This window comes from Arachis ipaensis, chromosome B4 (assembly GCF_059453495.1).
Source record: "Arachis ipaensis isolate K30076 ecotype BB chromosome B4, ASM5945349v1, whole genome shotgun sequence".
In the NCBI taxonomy this organism is placed as follows: Eukaryota; Viridiplantae; Streptophyta; class Magnoliopsida; order Fabales; family Fabaceae; genus Arachis; species Arachis ipaensis.
The window spans coordinates 142923205-142951150 of NC_142439.1; the positions used below are offsets into that span (position 1 = coordinate 142923205).

The 27946-nt window shown below is 30.4% G+C and overlaps 4 protein-coding genes across 7 annotated transcripts; 1 reads left to right on the top strand and 3 right to left on the bottom strand.

The window, feature by feature from the left end:
• Positions 1–989: 989 nt before the first annotated feature.
• On the top strand, positions 990–5598 carry LOC107635356 (protein ENHANCED DISEASE RESISTANCE 2). 3 transcript variants are annotated; one of them, XM_016338825.3, is made up of 11 exons: positions 990–1181; positions 1957–2277; positions 2375–2458; positions 2834–2971; positions 3062–3226; positions 3471–3606; positions 3699–3864; positions 3980–4108; positions 4245–4439; positions 4697–4819; positions 5165–5598. In XM_016338825.3, exons 2-11 carry the CDS (start codon positions 1989–1991, stop codon positions 5279–5281), a joined length of 1542 nt encoding a protein of 513 aa, XP_016194311.1. In that variant the 5' UTR covers positions 990–1181; positions 1957–1988; the 3' UTR covers positions 5282–5598. The 3 variants fall into 3 exon arrangements, with proteins under 3 accessions (XP_016194311.1, XP_016194310.1, XP_016194309.1); XM_016338824.3 differs by lacking the exon at positions 990–1181 and adding an exon at positions 1487–1677; XM_016338823.3 differs by lacking the exon at positions 990–1181 and adding an exon at positions 1712–1849.
• A 1829-nt stretch (positions 5599–7427) lies between these two features.
• Positions 7428–12246, bottom strand: LOC107635355 (cyclin-dependent kinase C-2 C-like). 2 transcript variants are annotated; one of them, XM_016338820.3, is made up of 9 exons: positions 11249–12163; positions 10494–10778; positions 10085–10402; positions 9762–9989; positions 9537–9634; positions 9190–9298; positions 8651–9100; positions 8470–8542; positions 7428–8037 (listed from the first exon to the last, which is right to left on the bottom strand). In XM_016338820.3, exons 1-8 carry the CDS (start codon positions 11735–11737, stop codon positions 8471–8473), a joined length of 2049 nt encoding a protein of 682 aa, XP_016194306.1. In that variant the 5' UTR covers positions 11738–12163; the 3' UTR covers positions 7428–8037; position 8470. The 2 variants fall into 2 exon arrangements, with proteins under 2 accessions (XP_016194306.1, XP_020977704.1); XM_021122045.2 differs by having other exon boundaries at positions 7747–8037; positions 8651–9091; positions 11249–12246.
• Positions 12247–14494: 2248 nt separating this feature from the next.
• Positions 14495–19352, bottom strand: LOC107635357 (putative WRKY transcription factor 3). The gene is made up of 4 exons (XM_016338826.3): positions 18589–19352; positions 16901–17631; positions 16660–16818; positions 14495–15211 (listed from the first exon to the last, which is right to left on the bottom strand). Exons 1-4 carry the CDS (start codon positions 19021–19023, stop codon positions 14929–14931), a joined length of 1608 nt encoding a protein of 535 aa, XP_016194312.1. The 5' UTR covers positions 19024–19352; the 3' UTR covers positions 14495–14928.
• A 5876-nt stretch (positions 19353–25228) lies between these two features.
• Positions 25229–27915, bottom strand: LOC107635358 (chorismate mutase 1, chloroplastic). The gene is made up of 6 exons (XM_016338827.3): positions 27441–27915; positions 26897–27122; positions 26596–26682; positions 26303–26446; positions 26035–26127; positions 25229–25654 (listed from the first exon to the last, which is right to left on the bottom strand). Exons 1-6 carry the CDS (start codon positions 27623–27625, stop codon positions 25415–25417), a joined length of 975 nt encoding a protein of 324 aa, XP_016194313.1. The 5' UTR covers positions 27626–27915; the 3' UTR covers positions 25229–25414.
• Between the last annotated feature and the right edge of the window lie 31 nt (positions 27916–27946).

Genomic DNA, 27946 nt, shown 5'->3' on the forward strand with positions numbered 1-27946 from the left:
CTTACATACATGCATGATTATATTGTTGGCCAGCAGCATCATGTGCTTCTGCCTCCTTATTATATAAATTATATATCATTTAATGATCATAGGTTAAACCACTATATATATATGGGGTAAATATTTAATAATAAAAAAATATTAATAAAAAATTATCAAAATTTATTATTTTTTATTTTATTTAACGTATCTTGTAATAATATAAATAAAGAAAATTTTTTAGAATAAATAATTTTTAGTATTTTTTGTCATCATTTGATCAACATAAATATTATATTATCTTTAATAAATAAATTTTATTAATTTATGTGTACAAATTATAAAAAATATAAGTACAAACTGTATTAATTCATATGTACAAATTTTAATAAATATAAGTGTAAACTATATATTTTTTGTGCACAAAATTCCTGTAAATACAGGTGTAAATTATTGATGGTCAAGTATAGGTAAAAAATAATAATATTTACTAGTTATGCTCATAAATAAATACTAAATAAGACAAATTTAGGCAATTTTCTTTTGTCTCCTTAACATTACAATATGTATATATAAAAGAACCAATTTAACCCAAACTTTTTTTTTCAAATTCATTTAACAGTCTTAAACTCTTAATTGACTTTAAACACGTTAGTTATAAAGAAGCTAAATTCCTCTTCTGGTTTTTTAGCCATGCAGCACACTACTATTCTTAATACATGCACTGTATATATATAGATAAAGTCAAAATATCAAGCAAAAGATGATCACGTGATCAAGGTATAATTAAGCAAAACGAGATATTAAGATAATCCAAATTCAGATAATTAAAAAAACAGATTAAGTTCCTGCCAGGTATATAAGCCATTACTGCATGAAAGGCCTAAACTCAAGGAGAACATATCGAAATATTATAATTAAAGAGCTATCATTTTATATATATTTACTAATTAATGTTTCATATGTAGCCCTTTGATGTGTATATAAATAAATAAATAAACAAACAACTAGGTTTTGTTTTTCTTCAACTCAACATTGATTAGGGTGTTCTTGTTTATATAATAATTATTTGAAAGAAAGAGGAAGGTGCTGTTTGATTTTTTTGCAGCATCCTCTCCCTCTCTTGTTGCATAGAGGGAGAGGAGAAGATTCAACATCATACCTACTCATCTCTCATCTCTGAATTTCATATAAAAAATTAGGTATGTAACTTATTATTATTTTATCTATTCATGGATTTGTTTGGTTTCATTGTATTTATTTGGAGCTTGAATAATATGATGCACAAAAAATAATAATAATAATGACAATAAAGATTTCTGGTATATATTTTGTTTATACATTTTAGTCAAAAGATGATGCCTCAGATTTTGATGTGGTCCTTGTCTTGTTCCTTCTTCACTGTTTCAGAATTCTGCATATTCTTCAGCCCTGGAGCTACTATTTTCAATTTTTCATATTCCAATATGTTTTTATTATATAAAAAATTTAATTTCTTTTCCATAACACAAAATTCTTTGTGCACGGATGCATTGTACATAAACACAAATAATTATATATATAATTTTTTCTCTTTTTTGTTCTTTTCTTAGTACATATCTTTTTCTCTTTCTCTTTTGAAGGTTGTTAATATGTCTTCATTATTATTCTTTGTCTCTCAATTATGACCCTTTACCCTCTTCCTAGAAGGAGACAATAGTAGGTTCCTTGAAACTCAGACCTATCAAAAGTCAAAACATGATGCCTATTTATGAACTATATATATATAGTTTAATTCTGCTTTGTGTAGTGTTGAATTTCATCATTGTTTTCATCTCCTAGAAGCAACCTTCAATCATATTATTTGTTTGCACATTTTGTCACACGCAAGGTTACTGATAAAATGTTTCAATGAGATTTTGTTTTTGTTTTGTTTTCTAACTTTGCTTTGATATAAATTCTCTAAAGTTTGCATTGTCATATATATGTTTTGTGCAGATTCAGAGTTTCACCATTTCAAACGAGACAGAATGGGAAGTTGTGTTTCAGTTCCTTCTGATGCAATACAAGCACCAAAGAAGCTCCATAGAACAATAGTAAGACGTAGTCGGAAGATCTCGAATCCGGCCATTAATGGCACCAAAAAGAGGATTAGCAATGGAGGGGCGCGTGTAATGGATTATTCTCTTAGTGAATTTGTTCACATGGACTTCGAAAATGGCGCAAAAACTACTTGCAAGCGCTCTGAAGTTTCAAACTCTGCATTCCATCTTACTCAAGTTCAATTGTGCCATAGCCAATATGGTGCTGATTCACATGGTATATAGTCTTTTCCTGACTTTCCTATTTTCACTTTTTTTCCTTTCTTTTTCAACCTGAAATTCAGAATGATTTGTGATTGTTTCATTGCTTGCAGTAATTTGCCAAGAAGAATGTTATTTTGATTCTGCCAGTATTCTGGAATCTGAATCAGATGATGACTACACTAGTGTCTATGGAGGTAATCAATGAGTATCCGTTAAGCCCTATTTGAAAACTATCTCCTGACACAAAATACAGTAGAAAAAATATGTTCTAGAACAGAAGCATTTTGTCTATCTTTGTATCAGTCTCTTTTACCGAAATGATTTCATGATCCTGAAACAATATCCACACACAACCTTATTAACATGCTAAAATTCTAAAGGTGGTCTTATACTAAGATTTTCTATCCTTTTTTGTTCTATGTTTAGACTTGAGATCATGTTCATTGTGGAAGGCATTTGTTTTGAATTTAGGCAATAAAGTTAGTTTATGTCTATAAATTATTGTTATTATTTGACTTCATTCTGATTCTGGTTTCTTTCTTTCCTTGTGTTGGGGGTTTTATGTTCAGATGGATTTCCATTAGTGGTAGGCAATATCCCATGCGGCCAAGTGGTCCAGTTTGAAAGATCATCATGTTTTATGGATAACAAATCTCAATATGAAGAATATCATGAAAGTTTTCTTAAAGTTGATGGAGTTAACTCAGGTATAAGCAAAAATTTTTGGTCTTATCGTGGGTCGGTACACAAGGTTTTTGAGTTTCTCTTTCTAATAATGGAAGCTTAACTATTAACAGGTTTAAAAGATGAGAAGGTTCAAGATACTGCACACAGATTAAGCCTTCATCAGTTGGCACCTTCTGTCAGTTTCAAGGGTCTCCAATCCCAATCAAAGCTGTCAACACTTTTCAAGCTTTCTTTCAAACAGCCATCTTGTGATGTTGAGAATGCAGCTGATCTTGGTAAGTGTCAAAATACTTTGCTTTTCAGTGCATCAATATGACTGACTAAGAACAACAAGAGTTTGTAACATTTGGATTTTCAACAATTTGAGATGACATCTAGAGAAATTTGTCAAAACGAAATACATCTTTCGAATACCACCGACTTTTTAATTCTTTTGGGCCTAAAATTGTATATTGTTTACTACTAGCAACACTAAAATCTGTTGCTGATTGAAGTCCTTAATATTGAATCTGTATGCAGGTCAATCAAGAAAATATCTGCGTCGTCCGCGAGCAGGGGACACAATTCCAAGCCAGAATGGAGAAAACCCATCTCCAGGATGCTGGTCTGAAATTCTACCCTCAACGTTTGAGCTCCGTGGCGAAAACTATTTCAAGTATGTTGTTGACTTTGTCCTTCTTTGATGATATACATAGATACATACTCCCATTACAAATTTTCAATTTGATTGAACTTTCTACTCTCCAGGGATAAGAAAAAGTCTCCTGCAATAAATTATAGTCCATATACTCCAATTGGTGTGGATGTATTTTTCTGTCCCAAAAAGATACATCATATTGCCAAATACTTGGAGCTTCCAAATGTGACAGCAACCAATGGGGAAATTCCCCAACTTCTTATTGTAAACATTCAGGTATAAAACCTTTTCAGTTTGTTCAATATTATTAGACATTTTCAGCACTGATATTGATTGAAATGTGTATCATGTTCTCATCCATCATATGACATATTATGTGCATTTTGTGCAGTTGCCTACATATCCAGCTGCAATGTTCCTTGGTGATAGTGATGGAGAAGGACTGAGTCTTGTGTTGTACTTCAAGCTTAACGAGACTCTTGATGAAAACATTTCTTCCCAGTTTCAAGAAAGCATTACGGTATCTCAAGTTTTCCAATGCTATTATCTTATTACCAACAACTATAAAATTTAACTGACACAATATATTAATATATTAATGCTTTACAATAAATAAAGTATTAATTTTGTTCCATATTTTCCAATTTATGCTTTAGAAATTCATTGATGATGAGATGGAAAAGGTGAAAGGATTTGCAAAAGAATCAAGTGTACCTTTCAGAGAAAGACTAAAGATCATGGTAGGACTTGCCAACCCTGAGGAAATGAATTTGAGTGTTGCTGAAAATAAGTTAGTAAATGCTTATAATGGAAAACCTGTTCTCTCTCGCCCCCAACACAACTTTTACAAGGTAAGGCTCCTAAACCAATGTCATCAAACTCAATAGTTTTCCTAAACATAGAGCTTAAGTTAACGTGAATCATAGAAATTTACTCGTAAACTCGATTTGCGGACCTAAATTGCAACTACGAAGATTTTATAACTTGTATATCAATGTCTTGCAGCATTATGACTTTATAAAACATGAAATACATATATAAGTAATAAGTGCTTACTCACCTTGGCACATTGACATGAATTGATTCTTGTTTATTTTCTTCCTAACAGGGTCCTAATTACTTTGAGATTGATCTTGACATACATCGTTTTAGCTACATATCAAGGAAAGGACTTGATTCATTCAGAGATCGTTTGAAAGATGGCATTCTTGATCTAGGCTTAACCATTCAGGTACCTTGTTATGTTAACCTATTTTTGCCTTCTTTATTTTGTTTTGTTTTTCTTCACAACTTTCAAATAATATCTATGATTTTCAAACTTGCCATGAGTTTCAAAATAATCCAACTAGCACGGGAAGACATTGTGATAATCGCAACTGGTAGATATAGTTTTTTTCTTTCGATATTTGCATTGCCACCAATATCCGAACCCTGTTATCAGGAATTTGACTAATCTAACTTGAAGATTTCCAGCATGAGTTTAAAGAACTTGAATGTTACATTTTGAGATAATGCAACCTACTTGATGAATTAGCTTTCAACAGACATTTACCATTCTTCAAATTTCGAATAACAGGCACAGAGACAAGAAGAGCTTCCAGAGAAGGTGCTATGCTGTCTTAGATTGAACAAGATTGACCTTAGTAATAATGACCAAATACCTATGCTTGTGATCAGTGATGATGAATGCTAAGGGCTTCCATCACTACCTTGCATTGCAGGGGGTTGTTAGTGTTAAAACTATATTATTACAAACAATTTTTCATTAAATAGTTACTTCCTTATTGGATGAGGAAAAATGGAGTTCCAGGTTTATGCTTTGGTGCAACTCCTGTAGTTACATATTTTTCTGTAACATTCTTAAATTCAGAGGAATAGAAGTTAAGAGATTAATAGAAATTAAGTTTTGTGTTGTACCTTGTAACAAGTCAGAATCATGATAAATTTTTGTCTGATATTTTTCGTTTGAAAAGACAGAGATAGCAATTGTACACTTTATATTCACATTCATCACCTTAAGTTCTTATATTTGTTACCACAATTTAATTTTGTCACATAGAAACAGATGTGAGACACACATCACTTAAGATAGATGTGTACCTAACACTTTTGAATGACAAATGCTACCAATTTATATGTGTTTCTAACTTTGCATTGTAACCTCTTCTTCTTGTGAATAATTGAACAACCAATTAGCAACTAACTTTATATTAATCCAAACTGAGACATGAGCATTGTGCAGAACTACATATTCTTTGTTGTTTAAAAGATATATCAGTGACATTTTCTGTGACAAAATATACAAAAAAATGCAAAATGCAGCCAACATTGTTAGAAATAATTTAAAGTGGAAAAGCTATATATGTAATATAAAGAAGGTGGATTCTAGTAAGACTATGTTATGGTGGCTATGATGATTATGCAAGTGTTGTTAAAATTAAAGTCACATTTTCTTTTTCATTTTGGTAATACTTTTTTTTAAGCAACACTTTTTAAAAAACATTGTTTAACAATAAAAAAGTGTTACTTTTATTTTAGCAACACTTTTTGAAACACTATAATTACCGTAATATACTTTTAGTTGATTAGTTGACAGTTGTCAATGTAAGACAGGAAAAAGAAAAAATAAAATAAAAAATGAAGAGGGTATATTTTTTTAATGACAATTTGTTCATATTTTGTAGTCATATTAATTTTGCATTTGTCTATTTAAGCAGTTGGTAAGCAGTAGTTAAGAAGATAATGATAAGTATCCATTTAGTTGTTATGTAGGTATAATCATACCTTAATATTCTATATAACTGTTGAAAACTTGAAATTAGTAAATTAAATCAAATTTGGAAAGCCATTAATGAAAAAGAGAAAAAAAAAAAGGAGGTTCTTAAGCAAATATGTCCTCATGAATTTGTCTTTTATTTCCTCTTCATTCTACAGTATTAGGATCAGCATAATTCATATACTCTCTCTTGTATTGGGGACGTAAGATCTCACGAGAAATGGAAAGCATATGCATGTATATGATTGATCGATAGCTAGGTGATATGAGTAGTTTTTTATTATTATTATTATTATTATTATTTTAAGAAAGCAACATAATCTAAAAGAATAATACTACACATCCAAATTTTTTTATTAATTACGTCTAATCAAATTGGTCTAACATAATTAAAATTAGTTATGACTAGCATTATTCAAACTTTCAAGTCTTATTGTTTAACTTGGTTAGACTTAGTTTATAAAAGAATTTGAATGTGTAGCATTACTCAATTTAAAATGTCTAAAAATAATATAAATGTATGATATTTAAATGAGGTCTATCCCATTGTCATTGATGCTATATTTGCTCTTATCTGTCTATTTTGAAATCAGCAAGAACTAAAAGGACAAGGATTTAAAATTTGAGCCGATGCATTCACAATATAAAGAATTTTATAGGATCATCTAATTAGATTTATACGTTTAAATTGCTTTCAAAGTAATGAATTTACAAATTAGTTTCTTTTGCTAATATAACAATACATAATTGATTGTTGTGTAAAATTCTTTTACACTCACGATTCATAAAAATTAAATTCCTAAAATTCTATCCCTTTGATTTCTATTATTAATGTGTATATATAAGAACAAGTCATGTACATACATATTTGAAGATTCAATATATTCTTACTTTATCATTCTATTCTATCTTATTAAGTTCTTAGAAAACATTTAGAACATGGCACATATTTGGAGAAGTTTTCTCAAAAGTTTTTTTTCACTCATTTTGACATTTAGTAGATTTAGGATCTCAGAGTTATGCACTTATAATTTTGAAGCTAAGACTTAAGGAAATTAAGATGTACCACAAAATGCAAATAAATAAAAATGGAATGCTTTGGTATGAAACCGCATTACACAAACTAGTTATCATAATCCTTGCATTCAAAACCGCACTACATTGAGAAATGTGGCTTGTGGTATTCGTCTATACTATTTTGTGTTGTCTAAAATGGTAAATAGGTAATTTCAGGCTTTGCATTTTGCAAGCACTATTTGATATACACAAGAATAATACTGAGGGGAAACAAATGAAATTATTTCTTCCCATTTCTGTGCACTAAGGCTGAGGGTTAGAGATTTTATATTTTAAAAAAAATGAAAAAAAAATAGATAAACATGTACAAGGCTAACAAAATTTTATAGAAAAGTTAGCTATTTTTCAATCATACCATCTTCCAAGAGAGAGCATTATACATCTGTTACTGTGTGCAATCCTATATATTTGAGTGCTAATTATCCTGTTTAGGATTTTTAACACTTGAGATAAATGTGTGGTGAAGTCAGAAGTTAAAAATGCAGGTGCAGATGCTGATAACACAGTCCAGCAATGGGCCAGAATGTTGTTTTAGTCAAAGCACCCTTGAAGAATAAAGGGAAATTACTGCACTGTAATCAAATAAATCCTTGGCTCTGTAAAAAAACCACAATAGTTTACTCATCAGAATCTGACTTCTAATTTAGTTTTAAAAAATATTATAATAACATCTTTTGAGAAAATGAATAAAATAAACAAACAAGAAATTTTAATGTTGTTGTTGAACAAAAATACAAGTGGACAAAATGATTCCTAAAAGATTTTTAAGAAGAAAAATTTGTTTTCGACTAAAATAACCGATTCCTTTTCATTCTTTTAGCGAATAAATTTGTCCCTCAACACAAAAAAGATGAATTTGTTATTAAAGAGAAGACATTGTTGACCACACAAATAATGGAAGTGTTTAAATTTTGTTTAAAAAATTAAAAAAATTGTGTTTTATCTCATAAAAGAAATTATACACAAAAAAACAGTGCAAGCATAATTACTTAAAAATAAGAGAGTGAATCAGTAAACATTTTATTTACCTCAACCAAACCGTGATTTTCTGGCTCCTCTTCTCATGCCATTCTCAAAATGCAAGTCTTCATTAATGTTGCCCTGTAAAGTTTTGGCAAGGAAAAAATAAGATGCAACAAATAGAACTTTGACAGGAATCAAAGATTTGAAATGGATCCACTCATTCCAAACTGAGAATTCCAAATTTACCTGAGTACTTATCATAGAATCTGCTTTTTCTGTGGGATCATAATCCAAGTACTCATCAGCTCCATCAAATGATTCTTGATGTGTTTCATCTTGAAAGTTTGTGTAACTACGATTTCTTTGTGAAACATCAATCCCTTGTCTTGCTAAATCATATGTTCCTTTGGCGAAGTTTGGATCAAGTCCACTGATTTTACTTCTTGAGCCATCTGATAAAGTTGAAGCAGCATCTTTTCGCCTCTTAGTAGCCCAAGTAAAGCCGGTAGATCCCGAGGCCGGTGCCGGACCTGAGTATACACTATAGCCATGAGAACCATTTGTTTTGGCAGCCTCTGACTTAGCATCAAACATTGGTTTATGTTGCATCTCTTTCTGCTGCACAAGTCCGATTCTTCCCTTTGTCTGATATACTTTATCATCTCTGCCACCATTTTGAGCATTGTTCTGCATTTCCTTCACAAATATAGGAAAGAAAAGTGAATAAAACTATCAATTTTCTCAAAGCAGTACATACAGCCTTGTGCACTGAAAGAATTAGGTACCTCTTTTGTAGCTGTTTTATTATTATTGTTGGGGCAATCCAAAACTTTCTGGACCCGTTTTGGCCTTTTTGCTGTCGTCGCAGCCTCACGAGCCACTCCAACCTTTTTCCTGAGTATTTAAGATCAAGAATTCAGCAACAGAGAATGGCTCAAATGAATTGTTCAAGCTATCTAAATGCAGAGAATGATATATTCATATATATTAGTTCATCGCAGCTATGAATAAGGCTGCATAAGCCAGGGTTGCAGAACATGCAGCCTATATGCTTTGTTCCATTTTCATAAGACATATATAATATTCATGAATGACATATTGGTATGAATAGAAATAGACTGCAATGGTTTACCTCTGTGCATCATCCCGGTATTTAGCATCCATTTCTTTGCTTGGTGGATACTTTGGAAGGAGTGATGGACTGCAAGCATGCGGCTTTGTGCTAAAATACTATAAAGGGGTAAAGAAATGAGACATAAAAAAGTTAGAAATCAAACCCAATAATATGAAATTGGCAACAGTGAGAAATAACCATCATCATACAAAATGTATAAGCAACACATGGGAATGAATTTACCTCAGACATCAGTGCAGAGGAGGCAGTGCCACGCTCGGAAGGATCAATGGACAGTAAAGTCTCAATTAGGCTTACAGCAGTTGGAGGAAAACCTTTACACCTCTCCCAAAGAGAGCTTTCGTAGGTAGTCTGCGGTTTAAACATTGTTGCAAGAGGAAGCTTACACTTTCTCCAGAACTCTTCTGGTGGAGATCCACAAAGCTTAAAGATTCTGTGCAATTGTTCAACCTGTTGATCAAAGAAGAATAAACATCAAATTAGATGCATAGGACTCTGAAACTCCTATAATATTGTTGTAGTACATGATTCACTATGAGGATTACCTCATTTCTTCCCTTAAGGATTGGTTTCCCCAGGAAAAGTTCTGCGAATACGCAGCCGACACTCCATAGATCCACTGAAACTCCATAATTCGTTGAACCCATCAAGAGCTCCGGAGCGCGATACCAAAGAGTCACCACACGACTTGTTAAAGGGTTCTTGTTGTTTGGGCTAAGTGTATTTGCTAATCCAAAGTCTCCAATCTTGAGAACACCGTCATTGTTCACTAATATATTGGAAACTTTAATGTCTCTATGCATAATACCTCTAAGGTGACAATGCTCCATGCCACTTAATAGCTGCCTCATGTAACATTTAATCTGTTCATGAAAAACAGGATGAAACATATGAACAGATAACCCAGAAATAAACATATTCTTTCATTGACATAAATGAAATATGATGACAAACCTGTGATTCACTGAACTTGATGTCCGGAGAAGATACTAGGCCAGCAAGATCATGCTCCATGTATTCAAACACAAGGTAGATGCTGTGTGAAAGTTGGGAAGTGATTATGCCCTCCAATTTCATGACGTTTGGATGGTCAAGTGCACGGAGGATTATAATCTCTCTTGCCATGAACCTAATACTCTCCGGTTGGAAATTGTCAAAGCGCACCTTCTTCAAGGCAACCATCCTCCCACTATGAACTTCACGTGCTTGGAAAACGCTGCTGTATGTGCCTTGTCCAATCTGCAGAATGATGTTAAAGATCAACTTCTCCAAACAACTCAGACAAAAAATCTGCTAATATGTATTGCTGTGCAAAAATTTTCCTTTTTGAACCAATGCATACATTAGCATCAAATTCCTCCAAACAACTTAGACATAACCCCAAATTTTTTCAACTCCAATGCATTAAGAACACCATTATTGTTTATTTACATGTTCAAATCTAATCCTATTACTAGAGGAACCGTTAGGTACTTCTTTTGACAAAAAAGTTTAAATTTTCCTTATTTCCCATGAGGTGACAACTTATATATAATTGCCTTCATATGAATTTTATTCATTAGATGACAATTTAATCAAACATATCAAATTATCTAATATTTTTAATTATCAACTTCACGTAAGAATAACTGATAGTCCGGAGTAAAAAATTTAATTGAATAAAAACACATAAAAACACAAAAATAGTGGAATTGATTGAAGGAATATACCTTGTCCAATTTCTCAAAAGCATCACTTTTGAGAGGAACCATGCCGTGAATGGCTTCACCGGCAACAGATGTGAGCCACGGTGGCCAACCAGCAGCAATGCTTTCAGCTTCCACAAACCTATGCGACAAACCAATCCTCGCATTCAATGCCCCAATTTGCCTCGAGCTCCCTCTCCCACCATTATTCCCATTCCCATTCTCCCTCACCACCATATCCTTACTACTCTTCTTCTCAAGCTTCTCCGCAGCCGCCGCCTCGTCGCGTTTCGCGTCACCACCTCCTTCCCGGACCTCCGCAGCCTCACCGGCAACCACCGCGGAGGTCGAAGAACGGCCCCTGGAAGCGGGGGAAGAAGACACCACCGCCCCAACGCGACCGGAGGCGAGTCTGCCTCTCCGCGAATAGGATTTGACGTATGCTACGCCATCGTCGGCCGGCGAAGCAGATGGATCTCCGGCACGAGCCTTCTTGGAGTTAACACAACCCATTTACCAGTTAGTGAGGTCCAAAAACGGTAAGTTTGGGGTGTTATCTCCTGCATCTATGGACCAGGCTCTCGAAAGCGGGTTCGCGAAAACCGCTTTCGAGAAACCGGAGAAGCGTTTTTGGTTGTGTTGTTAGAATTGCGGGTCAGAAACCCAGAAAGAAATGCATTTGAAAGAGGAATAATGGGGGCAGAAGAAGAAAAACGGTAGGTTCTTTTTTGGGAAGGGTTTGTTTGTGTTTTGGCAAGAATAGAATGGAAGGAAGGAGGGGTTGTTGTTCGACTTTGTTGCGAGATGTGAGGAGGGTGAGGGTGATGGTGGAGGTGGTTCGTTTCTGAAGAACAACGCTCCGAAAGCATAGGAAGAGAGAGACTCCAACAATTCCTTGGTCCGAATCAATGCATGCTTTTTTTTTGGGGGATTGTCGTTGCAAAAGAAACACAAAAAGAGAAAGATAAAAGGGAGAGAGAGAGAGAGGAGAGAGAAGATCCACTGGTCGTGGTCATCGTCGTGGTGGAGACGGTGGTTGTTTTAGGCTGCCATGTCACTCACTCCATTGACGTGCTTTGCATGGTTTTCATTTCATATACGTACACGTATACATACATACATTTCCCTTTTACTCTATCCAAAATTTTCAGGAGACATAATAGATCAACTTAATTAATTATCCACTTAAATAATTTAGATCAAACTAATTAGTTTGTTTTTTTATATAAATAGACAAAGCCTAATATAAATTTTATTTGATATACTAATGGTATATACAAAGAGCTATGATGCAAGGACAATGATATGGACATAGGACACGACATGACACACGGGGACGCACAGACACATAAATTTTAAAATCTTACATAACACATGAACACGCATACATATAAAATATAAAGTATTTTTTAGATAAATCGTAATGATATTTTGATATTTTATTAATATTGAAATATAAATTAAAATTTTTTAATTATTTTTAATATATCAAGTATTTAAAATATTTTTTTGTTTTAATAATTAATAATATATACTATATCTAAATTTATTTTAAGAATATATGTTAAAAATAAGACTGGACACGCTGACACATCATGGTATTTAGGTGTGTCCAGGTGTGTCGGAGAATAATTTTTTATTTTTTATTAAGATATGGTTGGACACGACAGACACGCGTGTCAGACGAGTATCGGTAAGTGTCATATCCGAAATGTGTACGACACGCGTACACGACAACTCAGCAAAGTGTCCGTGCTTCATAGACAAAAAATTTTGTATAATTATCTAATTAAATTTATATAGTTAGATTATTTTTTAAATAATTAATATTTCAATATACAACTTATTATTTATGTAAAATTCTTTAATAATAATAGTATATAAAAATTAATATATTTATCTTTTAAAATTTAACTCATTTAAAGAATGTTCTAAACATCCCAAATCCTACAGTAAGTATAAATTTATATATAATTATTTTTATATAAAAATAATTAAAAATTATTAAATAATTTAATATATTTAATTAAATTATTATTTAATAATTTTTTACTATCAATTTCTCGTAAAGATATGAATTTTCGACTCTCTATACAACATCTATACAAAGAGATTAAGATGTCTCATAGAGATTTGAGACCAAAATAAATATTTTGATTCTTTTTATAATTTTAAATTTTTGTTACATTGGACATATTGTCTTATATTTTATGCTTCCACTTAAAATTTTAATGTTTTGACCATCTTTGGTTAAAAATAATAAAGTTAGCGACATAGGTATCTCTTTTCTCACTTTACAGTCAGATTTAAAAAAATGAGTAGAAGTTTAAGTCTATCTAATCTAAATCTAAATTAAAAAAATAAATAATAAGAATTATATATATTTTTTTCCCTTTTTCTTTCAGGGAATTAGAACGTGCTTCTCTTACTTTTAAGAACAAAGCCAAATTCGAAATTGCTTGTTATTCCCAAGGAAAGTACTTTATCCAAAAGAAAAGATATATAATCTGGAGTGGGAGCAACAAGAATTTAAAGAGTGCAATAAATGAAAATTTACTCATTGGAATTGAAAAAAACAGATGAGCAAGCCATTCATTTTAATCTTCACCGTTAAGCTTTTGTTTGTATGTTATTACAAGAATTTAATTTTAAAACATAACAATATCATTATGCAATTTTTCACACAATCATTCACTCTTAATCTATAATTAATTTTCACACCTAAGATTATAATCATACAAATGAAATAATTGAATTTAATGTGTTCTTCTAGTATGATTTAGCATTAAATAATAATAATAATGTACAATTACATAATAACATTTTATTTATAGTATTTTATTATCATTTAGCACATCAACAGATCAACTTCCTTCCTGTATAACTAAATTATATATATATATATATATATATATATATATATATATATATATATATATATATATATATATATATATTATCATGTTTTCTCCTACTAACATCATTTTCTAATAATAAATTTTAAAATGTGAAGTCAATTAATATTGAATGATGTTGGAAGAAATTGTTAAAAAATTGTTTGAATTTTTAATTTAAAAGTTATCATTTTATTTCCATTGTTTTCTCACTCATATTTTGTTTTATTAATTTTGTACAATTATAATATTAATTTTGTGCATTGATCAAATCTCAGTGATTATTGTTTTACAAACTGAGACCCAAATAAGACAACAGTCAAACCCGGCATATCATTATCAGAATCCACATAGATCAATCAACAAAAGGTCAAAATAAAGCAAAATAATTCTTTAAGATTCAACAAAATACAAAGTAGTTCAATAATGTGATGCTGCCACAAACCTTTTCAAGTTTCAATAATTTTATTTCTGCTCCAGAACTGCCTGCCCTATACAAGGATGTAATAGACAGTAACAGGAACAGTCTACTAATTTGAAATTACAATTATGTCCATACTCCATAGCATTAATCTGGAATGCATCTTCATACGTGTGAAAATCATCTTATACAGTAACAGTTCCATAATTTAGATGTACAAAAGGTGGTGTTTGCTTACATACAAAAGATACAACAAAACAACAAAACACATGAACTAACCATTTCCAACTTTAAATACACCTTCAGTTTCTCTTTATCCTTTCAACTTCTAGAAAACTTCATTATGTACCATGTGAATTCTGTTCCATAACTGATATTGGCGCCAGAATTTACACTATGATTTGCTCTTCTTTTAAACGCAGATGTACCGGTCTTTGGTCATTGCTTCCGAAATCCATGTCTTTAAGTAGAGGATGCTTCTGTGGCACCGGATTATGCGGTTTCAGAGGCACTGAATTGTTACTCGCTGTGTTGTGGCTACTGCTTCTAGCAGCAGGTACATCGTGATTATGTTTTCCCTCGTAAGTAGTTATGACGGCTTTGGGGTCCGACGAAGCTCTCTCAACGTGCTTTCGCACATTGCATCCGGCACTAGTGCATTTGTAGTAACTCCTGTTCATAGAAATTTGGCATCAGACAGGTCTAAAACCTTAAAAGAAAAGAAATATGTGTGGAAAATTACAAAAGAAACTGGTTATCAAAGTTAACCTGTTTACAAATTTGGGTCCCCAGACCGATTTACGAGTTCATGAGTTAAGCTTTATGTTTCTAGTTTACCTAGGCTCCACAAGTTTATCTTAGAAAACAATTAGCCAAAAGGAATCACAAGATCAGAGTTACTAGCAGCTTCAAGAACGGAACAGAAAAAGCAATATTTCATATCTTCATTCAATCATTTAAAGACAGATGTTTTATATTTTGTGTGTATTCGGGTAGCAAATCACGCCTTTGTCACATTGACATCTGGTGAGGTTCCAGAAACCTATGAAAAATCCCTCGCGAGCCACATGTTATACTAAGCTCACCAGTGTTTTATTATGACAAATAAGACTTGCTTAAAATCTAGAATTCTTCCCACCAGATGCTGAATGTGTATATTTTCAATCACATGTAAGCCAAATAAAATCAACTACAAGTGATTATAGAATATAATACTAGAGAGCAGGGACAGAGCACAGAATTACTGAAAATTTAACCCACTTTACTTAGTCTTATATATTTGCTAATCCCACTTGTGTTAAATTCTTTGTTCAGAGTTGTTACTTAACCAAAACTCTTATAGATTTAAACTCTGAAAAGCTTATAACATATCTAAAAAAGAACTTAATCACAATGACTGTTTCAATTGAAACTGTTCTTACAACATGGAAAGAAACCAACTTACTATACCACCCATAGCTTCAAAAGTTAAAATTTTTTATTATAAAAAGTTACCTTGAGGAAGGGCATATGGCCCTGCTAACCTCCCATGGTCTTTGCTAGAGAGGTTCGTTATTATAAATCAAGTAAGAAATTATGACACACTGATTTCCACATCAAAAACCCAAACCACAGTCACCATACTAATATACATCTATGATGTTCCATTGCATTTAATAATGTGCAGATCTTATATAATAATGGTTATTGCTCTACCCGATCTTCTACTTCATTTCTTCGGCAATAATCACTTGGCACAACTCCAGTTACTACACTAAACCACATTTTTAAACATCCAGTTTATAAATTATAACTTATAAGTGAACAATGAGTACATTCACTTCCCAATGCTCATATACTTTCATAAGTCAAACTTCTTATGCTGTAGTTCATTGATTCACCTCATACAGTTGATCTAATTAATTAATTCATCTTCAATGATATCATGGAGGACTACAATAATAGAAATCTAGTGAGGTATTCTTGTATATCTGATTAGCTTTACATATTAATACAAGCAAACCCCATGCAATTACTTCTCAAAACAGTACTCAGTTTAAACTTCAATGCATTTTTAGTTTCTGATAAAGATATGCTTTTAAAAGAAATAAAGGTGCCCAATGAAAAACTAAAGTGTTTACCTTGGATGAGGATTTCCCTTTACCACTTTCTGACCATACTTTCGCCACCTGTAGCCATCATCCAAAAGATCAACTTCACTTCTTGTTTGCACGATGATTTTGGGTTCTGTAACGGTTTTCTGCGATAGAGGTACTTCAGAAACCGCAACCTCGGTGTTCCTGCAAGGCTGAACTTTAGCAAACAATGAAGAATTTAAACATGCAAAGTTGCATGATAAAGGATTAACAAGGAGAAACTTACCTTCTCTTAGGGTTAGGCTCACCATCATCTCCCTCTTCCCTATTATCCACATTACCCACTTCCTCACTCTCACTTGATCCAGGTAACCTACTTGCCCCTTGATTGGAGGTCTGGTCACTCTCAGGAACCGAACAATCAGGCATGCTTTCTGCAACCTTAGTTGCATTTCCAACCCAACCCTGAGAAGTCAACTCAGACTTGGGTGGAACATTTGAATTTCCATTTGAATCATTATTTTCTTTTACACGCCTATTTGCCTGAGGCTTTTCATGGTTATGCTGGCCTTTATAGATAATTTCAGTTATGTGACCATCGGGGGCACGCTCAACCTTTTTCTTAACAGGGCAATTCAAATGTGTACACTTGTAGTAGCTCCGTGGAAACTCGCTCCCCTTAACCTGCTTCTGCCCATACTTACGCCAGTTGTAACCATCATCTGCAGGTTTGTCAATGACCATGGAAGATGGTTGATATTTCTTATTATCAGTGTTCGAAATATCCGATGTTTCCACTTGAGCATTGCTGGGTTCTGATACAGATGGTACCACTTGTTGCTGCGAAGCTTCATTTTGAGTAAAAGATGGCTGCTCTACTGATAGATTTGCGGGAGCTGTCGGAGCTGTTACTGCAGGCGCCTGATAGTCAGCTTGCATATGCATTTGAGATTGAGCAAACACAGCTTGAGCAGTAACTTGTGCTAAAGCTTGTTGGTGCGACATCCCAAAGGGGCTCTGTATACATTAAAATGAAGACATAATAAAAACCTCAGACCAGTATATACACCATTCTCAGGGCGAAAGAAGATGACATCCATACATAACACTGAGAAAAATACCCAGCACCATGGCCAACACATGATACAATATAATGCATGATCTGGTCATTGGGTTGCAAATTTCAACAGAGATTTGGAAGATTCTCAGTTCATTTTGTATTGAGCGATTTGCAGTGATTATCATTCAGAGCACAAATATCATCCCCAAAACCTTTGTTGATTAATCATCCCATCCAAATTACAAAGAAAAAATCAAGGTAGTGCAACCAAAAGTCAATCCACTAACAAACAGTATATGTATTAAAAATATCCAAAAAAGTCTCATCCCTCATCAAAATTCGATCACTTTGTCAAACCCATCATCAATACCAAAGACTCTGTCTATTTGGTTTCACACTAAATCCCAAATCTGCATCCCAAGAAAAGAGAAGAACCTTACAACGAACAAAACCAGTGAATTTTCATGGACTAAAACAACTCGACAGCAATTACCACCCATACAAGCAACCACAAAATCTCGAAACTTCTATGCAGTTTCAGCAAGTACTACTCTACACCAGTCCACTAATAACATCAACACTAACGCAACACTCGTACAACTGGATTGAACTTCGAGCATTATGCAAAATTAAAGCTTATATCAAATCTGAATTGTCGAAGAGTATTACTGTGAGAATCCACAAGGATTTTCCTAAAAATCAGCTTTTAACACCAATTAAAACACTTAACACGCCCCAGAATCACCAAATCACTCTTTCACATAAAAATCGATACTTTAAGTAAATACCCATACTCAATCATCAAAATCCAGAAAAGGCACCTCGTAAAACCACACCCAAACCCAATTCAAGTAATTAAACAGATAAAATTACTCAATTATTACAGAAATGGAAAATTTCGCAGAATCAATTACCTGAGGGGAAAAGAACCCCGGCGAATTGAGAAACCCAGAAGGACTCAACCCTGGAGGGATAGTGAACATTGGAGAACGAGCAACCACCAAGTTCATGGGCCTACTCTGCTTGAACCCTAAGCTCTTCTGCGCTCCTTCCTCACCGGAATTCTCGCCGGGATTCTCGGGGGGCGGAAAGGGAGGCCTGGAAGCTCCGCCAAAGGCAAGCGGGGACGCCATGGCGCCGGCGAGAAGCTGAGAGAAGGAGCGGTAGTCGGAGTCAGAACCGCCGCCATCGGAGAAGAAGCTAGAGACAAGAGTCATGGGGCCTGGACTGATGCCAGCGCCGGCACCGGAGAAGAAGGCCTCGGCGGAGGGTCGAGGAGGGAGGGTTATGGTTGGCCGAGATGACTGCGGCGGCGGCGCCGCCGCTGAATTGGCGTCGGTGGTGGACATTTAAGTGTTTTTCTTTTTCTTTTTTCTTCTCTTGTAAGAAATGGGAAATGATTTGGAATTTGATTTTGATAAATTTGATATGTTTTTGGTGTAATAAGATTGAGAGTGAGATCGAAAATATTGGTGGGTTTGGTGTTTATCTTGAATACTCAGCGCAAAGTCCACTTTGTAGAAACTTGAAAGAAAAAAGAACTAAGATTAATGGGACAACATATTATTTTATTATTATTTTTTTGTGTGTAATGATTTACTTTCTTTTTACAACTTCCTCTTCCTTGGCAACAAAATTAGTGCCCCGTTTATATCTCTGTAAGAATTTAGAATATCTGTTAGACGTTACATGTTTATTAATTTTGTCTTTTCCTTACCAAAAATTAATTTTGTCTTTTTATTTATTAAATGTATATAATAATAATAAATTAAGTTTAATTAATATAATAGTTCAATAAGTATTTAATTATTTTTTAAATAGGAATAATATTTTCTTTTTATTTGAATATATACATGCAAAACAAAGATATTTAAAAAATATAAAAAATTAATCCTTCCTAATTTAAATATTTAAATAATATTAATTTTATTTATGTTTATCCATATTAATAGTGTAATTTTAAGACATGGGATAAGTATCATGTCACTTGTATTAATTAATTTTTTATTAAAAATTTATTTACTTATATCTAAAAAACTTATGTATTCACTTGTTTATTTTTTTTAAAAGATTGACTGGCACATGCTTCAAGAAAAATTAAAAGTGCAATACTTTTTAAAATCAATTATTTATATAAAATATAATAAAAATGAGAGTATAACACTCTTAAAAAAATGAATTATTATTAAAGATAATAAATAAACGAAAAATATAAAAAAACTGTATATATTTATAAATATTAATTCACACATTTTTTTAATTAAAAAATTATGTATTAAAATAATCAAATTTGATATAATAGAAAAATTAAATTTCTAATTGACCAATAACAAAAATTTGTTTATAATAATATAATAATTTTTTTTATGAAATATCAAATATGTATTTATATACTGTGATTATTTTATGTGTATAAAAAATATAATCGATAAATAAAATAATAGCTTACAACTTACAAGTTTTCATTTTTTTAATTTTTAAAAATAAGTTAATTTGATTAATAGATTATCATTTTAATGCTCAACTATTTATATAGAATATAATAAAATAAAAAATAAAATTTATCTAACTAATAAAAAAGTTTAACAATTTTTATTTAATGAAAAGTATTCAAAGATGAGCCATCACAAGGATATCTTTTAATATTCTTATTACATCAACACATATTATTAAAATAAATGTTAGGTGGCATTTACGTTAATTATTTATAATCTTTGTCTAATACAATTAAATTTTTATTTTGCAAAAGCATCGTTAACTTATTATTGCAACATCAATAATATGGAGGATGCTCCAATAAACATGTTTAAAACATCTTTTTATAAAAAAATTTATGTATCTTATTATTATTGGACGTATTAATAAATTGATTATTTTTGAATTTTTTAACAACTTAGAATAAAACTGATTTTTTTATAATAATAACGATAAACCCAATTGTTATTAAATCTGGTCGAACTGATCAATTTACATAATCCACTAGATCATAAATTTTTTTTTTTCAAAACAAAAATCAGAAATATATTTATCTTTTTATCAAAAAATTTAAACATGATTCGATTTAGATTGTGTAAATTGGTCAGATCAAATCTAGTCTAATAATTATAGTGCGGACAATTGGGTTTATTATTGTTATAATAAACGATTTTGTTCTGATTTATTAAAAAATAAATTATTAATCGATTTAATAAAAATGTCCAATAATATCATGACACATGTAAACGTCTTTAAACGAAAGACATTTTTAGTATCTTTATCAAAGTGGTCTCCCAATAATATTGTATCTCTTTTTTATTACAATAACGTTATATTCTTATTTTTTATTGTGTCATTTAAAATTATATTAATAACTAATTTAAATATCAAAAAAATAATTAATCTCTTAAATAACAAGACAATAGAAACTTAAAACCTCTTAGAATTTATATGGAGCACGCAGATTTTATTAGAGACAACGATGTCAATTTAGATGGTGGCACAAGAGAAGTGCGACACCAGTATATGAATATTATGTTTTATCATATAATTTCTTCTTCTTTTCACATTAATGATTTTCTGTTCATTTTTTTACAAATTTAAATCTATTTTTTGCACATAATTGTCAATATTTTTTATTTACATATTAATGTTTCTTCTTCTTTTTTGTTGGAGATGTTCAATGACCACAAATACAAATTTTAAAAGAAAAATAATAATTTCTGAACTAAAGTTTTTGAGTGAATAACATGGAGATTAATATTTTAAAATATTTGGTTATTATTTAAAAAAATTGTTTTTTTCCACCATTATGAATAAAATTCTTATCAGTGACTTTTTTTATAATTTATTTATTGAATTATTATTTAAAAAAAAAAAGTCCATCTAGTCTAACTAGAAATTTCAGTATATTTTTATATTAATAATAAATACAAAAATCATTAATATTTTATTATTTTTTTTTAATGGAACTTATTTGTGAGTTTGTGTAAGAATAGATATTATTAAATTTGTGTATTAATTTAATTATTAGTGTGATTAAATAATTGCAACCTTATACTCATCTATTATCATCTAAACCGTTTGTGCTAAGAATAAATATTATGATCATAGTATTTAGATATTTAGGAATACACATATTCGTCATTATGTGTTCTTTTAATAGGAATTCAGAAATTCATAAAGCATCATCAATAAAATTACATCAATTACCAATTTTCATATTACATTCCAAAATAAAATTTTTGTAAGAGTTAGTCACGTTGTAATAATCATGGTTGAAATGGCCATAACAATATTGAAAATGTTCGTATAGATCAACTACAAACAATTCATATTGTGCTGATCATTTTTGAGACACAAATCTCAAATTAAAAATTATTAGTTAAATTTTTCATATACAACTCAGCTCTGGAGAACATAAAATTATGCAGGCATGTGTGTACGGAACAAATTTATTTAAAAAAAAATATATAAGAATTAAAGATTCACACATAATTCTTTGTTATTCCAGCATTCAAAAATTTGTATCTCAACAAATACATAACTACATCATCATAATACTTTCATGTCATAGCTGGTAGAAAGCCTTTCATGCATTATGCACATATTCTTCTAAAATAAGTAAATCATTAGATAGCAAGCCAAATTCTACCGTGATACTCAAAATTTTAGTCACCAAATTTTATTCACCAAAACAAATTTAGAGATCTATTCACCAAATTTTATTCAATTAACAAATTCATCATAAAAATTCATACACAAAGTCTATCATCCAAATTTTATTCAATTAGCACATAATAAAAATGATGTAATATTATAAAAAGAATTATTCACTAAGTTTTATGTTGGCACTTACGTCAGAATTTTCTGTTCGAAATTTTTGTTCTTCATAGATAATGAGGAATGTTTTTAAGATTTTCATGAAAATATGAATTAACTATTAAAATCAACTAAGTTACTATATAAGAGAACACCCTTTACTCATAAATAAAGAAGTTTTATTATTCTTATTAATGAACTCTTTAGAAAGAACTATGACCATTTTTTTATTATACAAATATATATTCTAGAGAAATGCTAGGGGTTAGCAATTTTGGTGTTTTGTAACCATTAATTGGCCATCAATAGTGTTTTTAATGGTGTGAAATTACATCTAATGATGGAAAATCACTTACTTTTGTTTTGATGGTTAAGTGCTGGCTAAAAAACACAAAAATTACTGGTCACATAGACTTTTTCTATATTATATTTATCATAACTACCTTCAGAGATATACAAATTTTTAATACAATTTTTTTCACTCGATTTTAGTAAACACAGTTTAATTATGTCCTGCTCAACTAAAAATTTTAACAAATATATTGTGTTAAAAAAAATATAAAATTGTTTACTAATTTTTTTTATTTTATTAGCTTATAGTTAGTCTCATACATATCTTTTTATTAATCTTTTGTATGGCATACCATCAATTTTAGTCTTTTAAAGATAATGATTGGTCGAGATGGCTAAATTGGCGCGGTGTGGACATTTAAGGTGTTTTTTTTTTTTTCTTTCCCGTAAGAAATGGAAAATGATTTGGAATTTGATTGATAAATTTGATGTTTTTGATGTAATAAGTGAGTGAGATCGAAAATATTGGTAGGGTTTGGTGTTTATCTTGAATACTCAGCTTAAAGTCCACTTTGTAAAAAGTTGAAAGAAAGAAGAACAGCCCGTTTATATCTGTTCTAGTACAATGCTATTACCAATAATATGTTACATGTTTATTAATTTTGTCTTTTCTTTACCAAAAATTAATTTTATCTTTTTATTAAATGTATATAATAATAAATTAAGTTTAATTAATATAATAGTTTAATAAGTATTTAATTATTTTTTAAATAGGAATAATATTTTCTTTTTATTTAAATATATACATGCAAAAGAAAGATATTTAAAAAATAAAAAAATTAATCCTTCCTAATTTAAATATTTAAATAATATTAGTTTTATTTATGTTTATTCATCTTAATTGTGTAATTTTAAGAAAGGGGATAAGTATCATGTCAATTGTATTAATAAATTTTTTAATAAAAATTCATTTACTTATATCTAAAAAACTTGTTTATTCACTTGTTTATTTTAAAAAAAAAGATTGACCGGCGTGCTCCAAGCAAAATTAAGAGTGCAATACTTTTTAAAATCAATTATTTATATAAAATATAATAGAGACGAGAGTATAATACTCTTAAGAAAATGAATTATTATTAAAGATAATAAATAAACAAAAAATATAAAAAAAAACTATATATTTATAAATATTAATTCACATATTCTTTTTATTAAATAATTATGTATTAAAATAATCAAATTTGATATAATGGAAAGATTAAATTTCTGGTTGACCAATAACCAAAACTTGTTTATAATAATAAAATAACTTTTTTTTTATGAAATATCAAATATGTATTTATATATTGTGACTGATTTTATGTGTATTGAAAATATAATCGATAAATAAAATAATAGCTTACAAGTTTTTATATATATATTTTTTTAAGTTTAAAAAATAAGTTAATTTGATTAATAGATTATCATTTTAATTCTCAACTATTTATATAAAATATAATAAAATAAAAAATAAAATTTATCTAACTAATAAAATAGTATAACACTTTTTATTTAATGAAAGATGAGTCATCACAGAGATATCTTTTAATATTCTTATTACACATCAACACACATGATTAAATGTTATATCCTCTAACATTCAATATTTGATTTGTAATGTTATTATAAACTCAATAAAATTCCTCTCTAGAAAAAGTTTATATAATATTTTTTATTTTTGTCCTACATTTAAATTAAAATTAGTCAATCCTTTACTTGTATGTACTAAAAATATTAACCTTCTAATATTAAAAGATACTCATCTGACAAAAATGACAAATATGAAATTCATACCGTTTACGCCTCACATGCATGTATTGCTTTCAAATATTCCTCAAAAGGAAAAAGGCACGAAGTAGATCAAATTAATGCTAGTCATTTTGAATATATATATATATATATATATATATATATATATATATATATATATATATATATATATATATATATATATTAGCTTAATGATTAAAAGTATAATATAGGTTGAGTGATGAAATTCTAAAATACTGTAATATATGAAATGTTTATAATATTTTTAAGTTTTTTTTGTTATTTTTAATTTAATTATGTTTATCAATTATATATCATCTTTGTCGTTTAAAATATCATCTTTATTTTAAGTCATTTATAATTTTCAATATTATTTAATCATAATAATAATGTTAAAAAAGTAAAATATCATGATTCATGAATATTATTTTTAATATTGAAATATTATATTCGTATTTGTATTACATCTAATAGTTTTATTTTTACACTATAATATTTACGTTTACTAAACATATGTATTGGGTAATAAATTCTTCAAATACTAGAATGTATAATGTCTTTACAATTTTATTTATTTTTAATATTAATTTTTTAGATTTTTTAGTAAATAGTTTCTTAGGTATAAAAATTAATTAATTTTAGTTTTGCACAATGCCCGAATTTAAATCTAGTTTTTCATTATTTACATGATTTTTCATAATATAATTTATCTTACAACCATTTTTTTTACATCATATTTTAGTTTAATTTTCACAATTAAACTCAACAATATCACAAATTAAACCAAAAAAAAAAATGCATGTGAAAATCAATGAGAGGATTCTTCTTAAAGACACACCATAATCAATCCAGCCTCCTCAATAGATATGCAACTTGAACTTCTTTTGTCAATGGCATGATCCAATCACCATATAACTCAGCAACTAAGCTTGGAACTATTTTGTATACTGCCTCAACTTGATGCTCCTTTGCATCATTTATAGCCACCTCTTGTCCATAAGTTTTGGCTTTCATCTCTACTCTCCTTTTAATTACCTCTTCAACTTCAGTATATGTCAGCATTTCCATTAACCTATCCTTGTCCTACAAACCCAATAACACAAAACAAAGTTGATTTTTTAGGGAGAAAATAAAAAAAGAAAAAGAAAATCAAAGTTGTGTATATAAGTTATGCACACCTTATTGGTATTAAATGTGTTCTAAGAGTACGTAAGAATTTTTCGTTAGACAAATTTAGATTTAATTTAAGTAGAATTTACGTTTAAAATATCAAATTAATAGGTTTTTCATCTTATAAACTTCTCACTCTTCCTTACTTTCTTCGATGTCGGACTAATTTTACTACTTTTCACACTTGCAACATTAACAATATTAAAAGCGGATTTAACATTGACACAAGAAAGATAGGATTGTACTATTTCCCTAAGAAAGATAAAGAAGAATTGCATATATAGAATTTGTACCTGCGCTTTAATGGCATCTTTATATGCATCAGGAGAAGCTTGAAACTTTGCCTCTGCTACAAACTTCCCATAATGGATTCTCTTGGAGAGAGCCTGCAGTAACAACACAAATAAATCTCAAGTCTTCAATGTTATGAACAATTAGCTTATTACAATCTCAAAACTTCTGAGGCAGAGAAACAATTAACATTTCAAAATAACACATGATAAATGTTAACTCCAGAATCATGCAATGGTTTATTATATCAGCTATAAGTTACTCACTCACCTGCAAGCAAAGTGTATCACAAACAGAAGTGGATCCATAATTGCCATCATTTCCTTCTTTAACTAATCTTGGGATAAGATCTCTGAAGTACATGTTCCACACTTTTTCATTTATGTTAATTGAATTGGCAATGGGATGCAGTACCTATTCAGTGAACAAACACTTAATAGAAGCTTATGTTGGTTTGAATTTACATTCAGAACTAAATTTGTTCAACAACTAAATCATATATAGTTCTATCCAAAAATTAAACTTCACTATTTGATATTTTCTAACACATACATAATCCTTACCTGAGGGTATTGCATAGGTGGTAAAATTGATTCAGGAAGATCATCAGGAAAGAAAGGATGTTCATCAGGACTCTTGTATCTCCCTACCTTCAATGTAACGAAAAATGCGCGTATTATCACATAATGTTACGTTATACTAGCAAAAATAACTAATTTTCAATCACTGCTTCCATTGAATGGTCATGCAATTATGAAAGACATGATAAGATGACAGTATAAAACACTATCTATACATCATAGTTAAATTATATACACAATTAATGTATAAAGTTAATTACTCTCATGCTAAATTATTGCATACCTTAGCATGAAGCTTCTCAGTTTCCCTAAGCATGTGTTCCACCAATGAGCCATGAAATCCATCCATTGAGAAGGCATTAGGGTCATATGTATCTGCATTGTACAAGTATTGTGCTCTCTCCAAAAGGCTAAAGATTATGCTATCCTCTTGACGAATCAAAGTGTGTCTTATGTTATCTAGGATCAGTTTTTCACTCCCATCAACCCTTTTTTCTGCTGGCACAAATCTAGAGACAACAAATACTCTTATCTTATTAAAAATTTGATAAGAACAAAAAAAGGAGATTAAAGTGAGGGGCATGTGCATAAAACTTTAAGAAGAATGATGGTTTGGAGTTACAAACAGGGTCTAAGAGTTTAAATGATTCCATGCACAATTGTAACTACATTTAAGATTATTTCAATACATAATTACTAATGACTTGTTAACATGACAGATCAGCAATCAAGGCACAATGAATGAAACAAACATGCATGAAATGGATTCCAAAATCCAAATAACATATGAACAAATTAAAGGGTATGTACTATACATAATAACTCACCCAGTTGATGTGGCAAATGCCTTGAGGGAAAGGCCACCATGCTTTTTGGAAAAACATGATGAGGTTTGGTTGGAGGGAAAACATGATAACTTGCAAGAAGGAACAAGAGATGCTGAAGAAGAAGAATCAGAGACAAAAGGAAGAGTAGGTTGTGAGATAGAAGCTCTTAAAATCTTGGCCTCCATTGCAATATGAAAATGACACAGCAGGAACAACAGAGAATAATGATATTTCAAAGAGAGGCAGAGAGAGATGTAATAACTTTAAACAAAAATAAACACAAAAGTGGGAAGAACGTGTGAAGACTTCTTAAGTTGAGTTTGGTGCTGCATTTTCGTGGTGGTTGGTGATGTTTCAGCTTTAGGACAATAGAAAAGTTAGGTATATGTGTTAATTAGTTGTTGAAACTTAGCAACTAAGTAGAAGAAATTCTCAGACACTATAATAATTCCGTTCAATTTGGATTTTGGACTGTGTCCAAATAATAGGAATCTCACAATTTTATT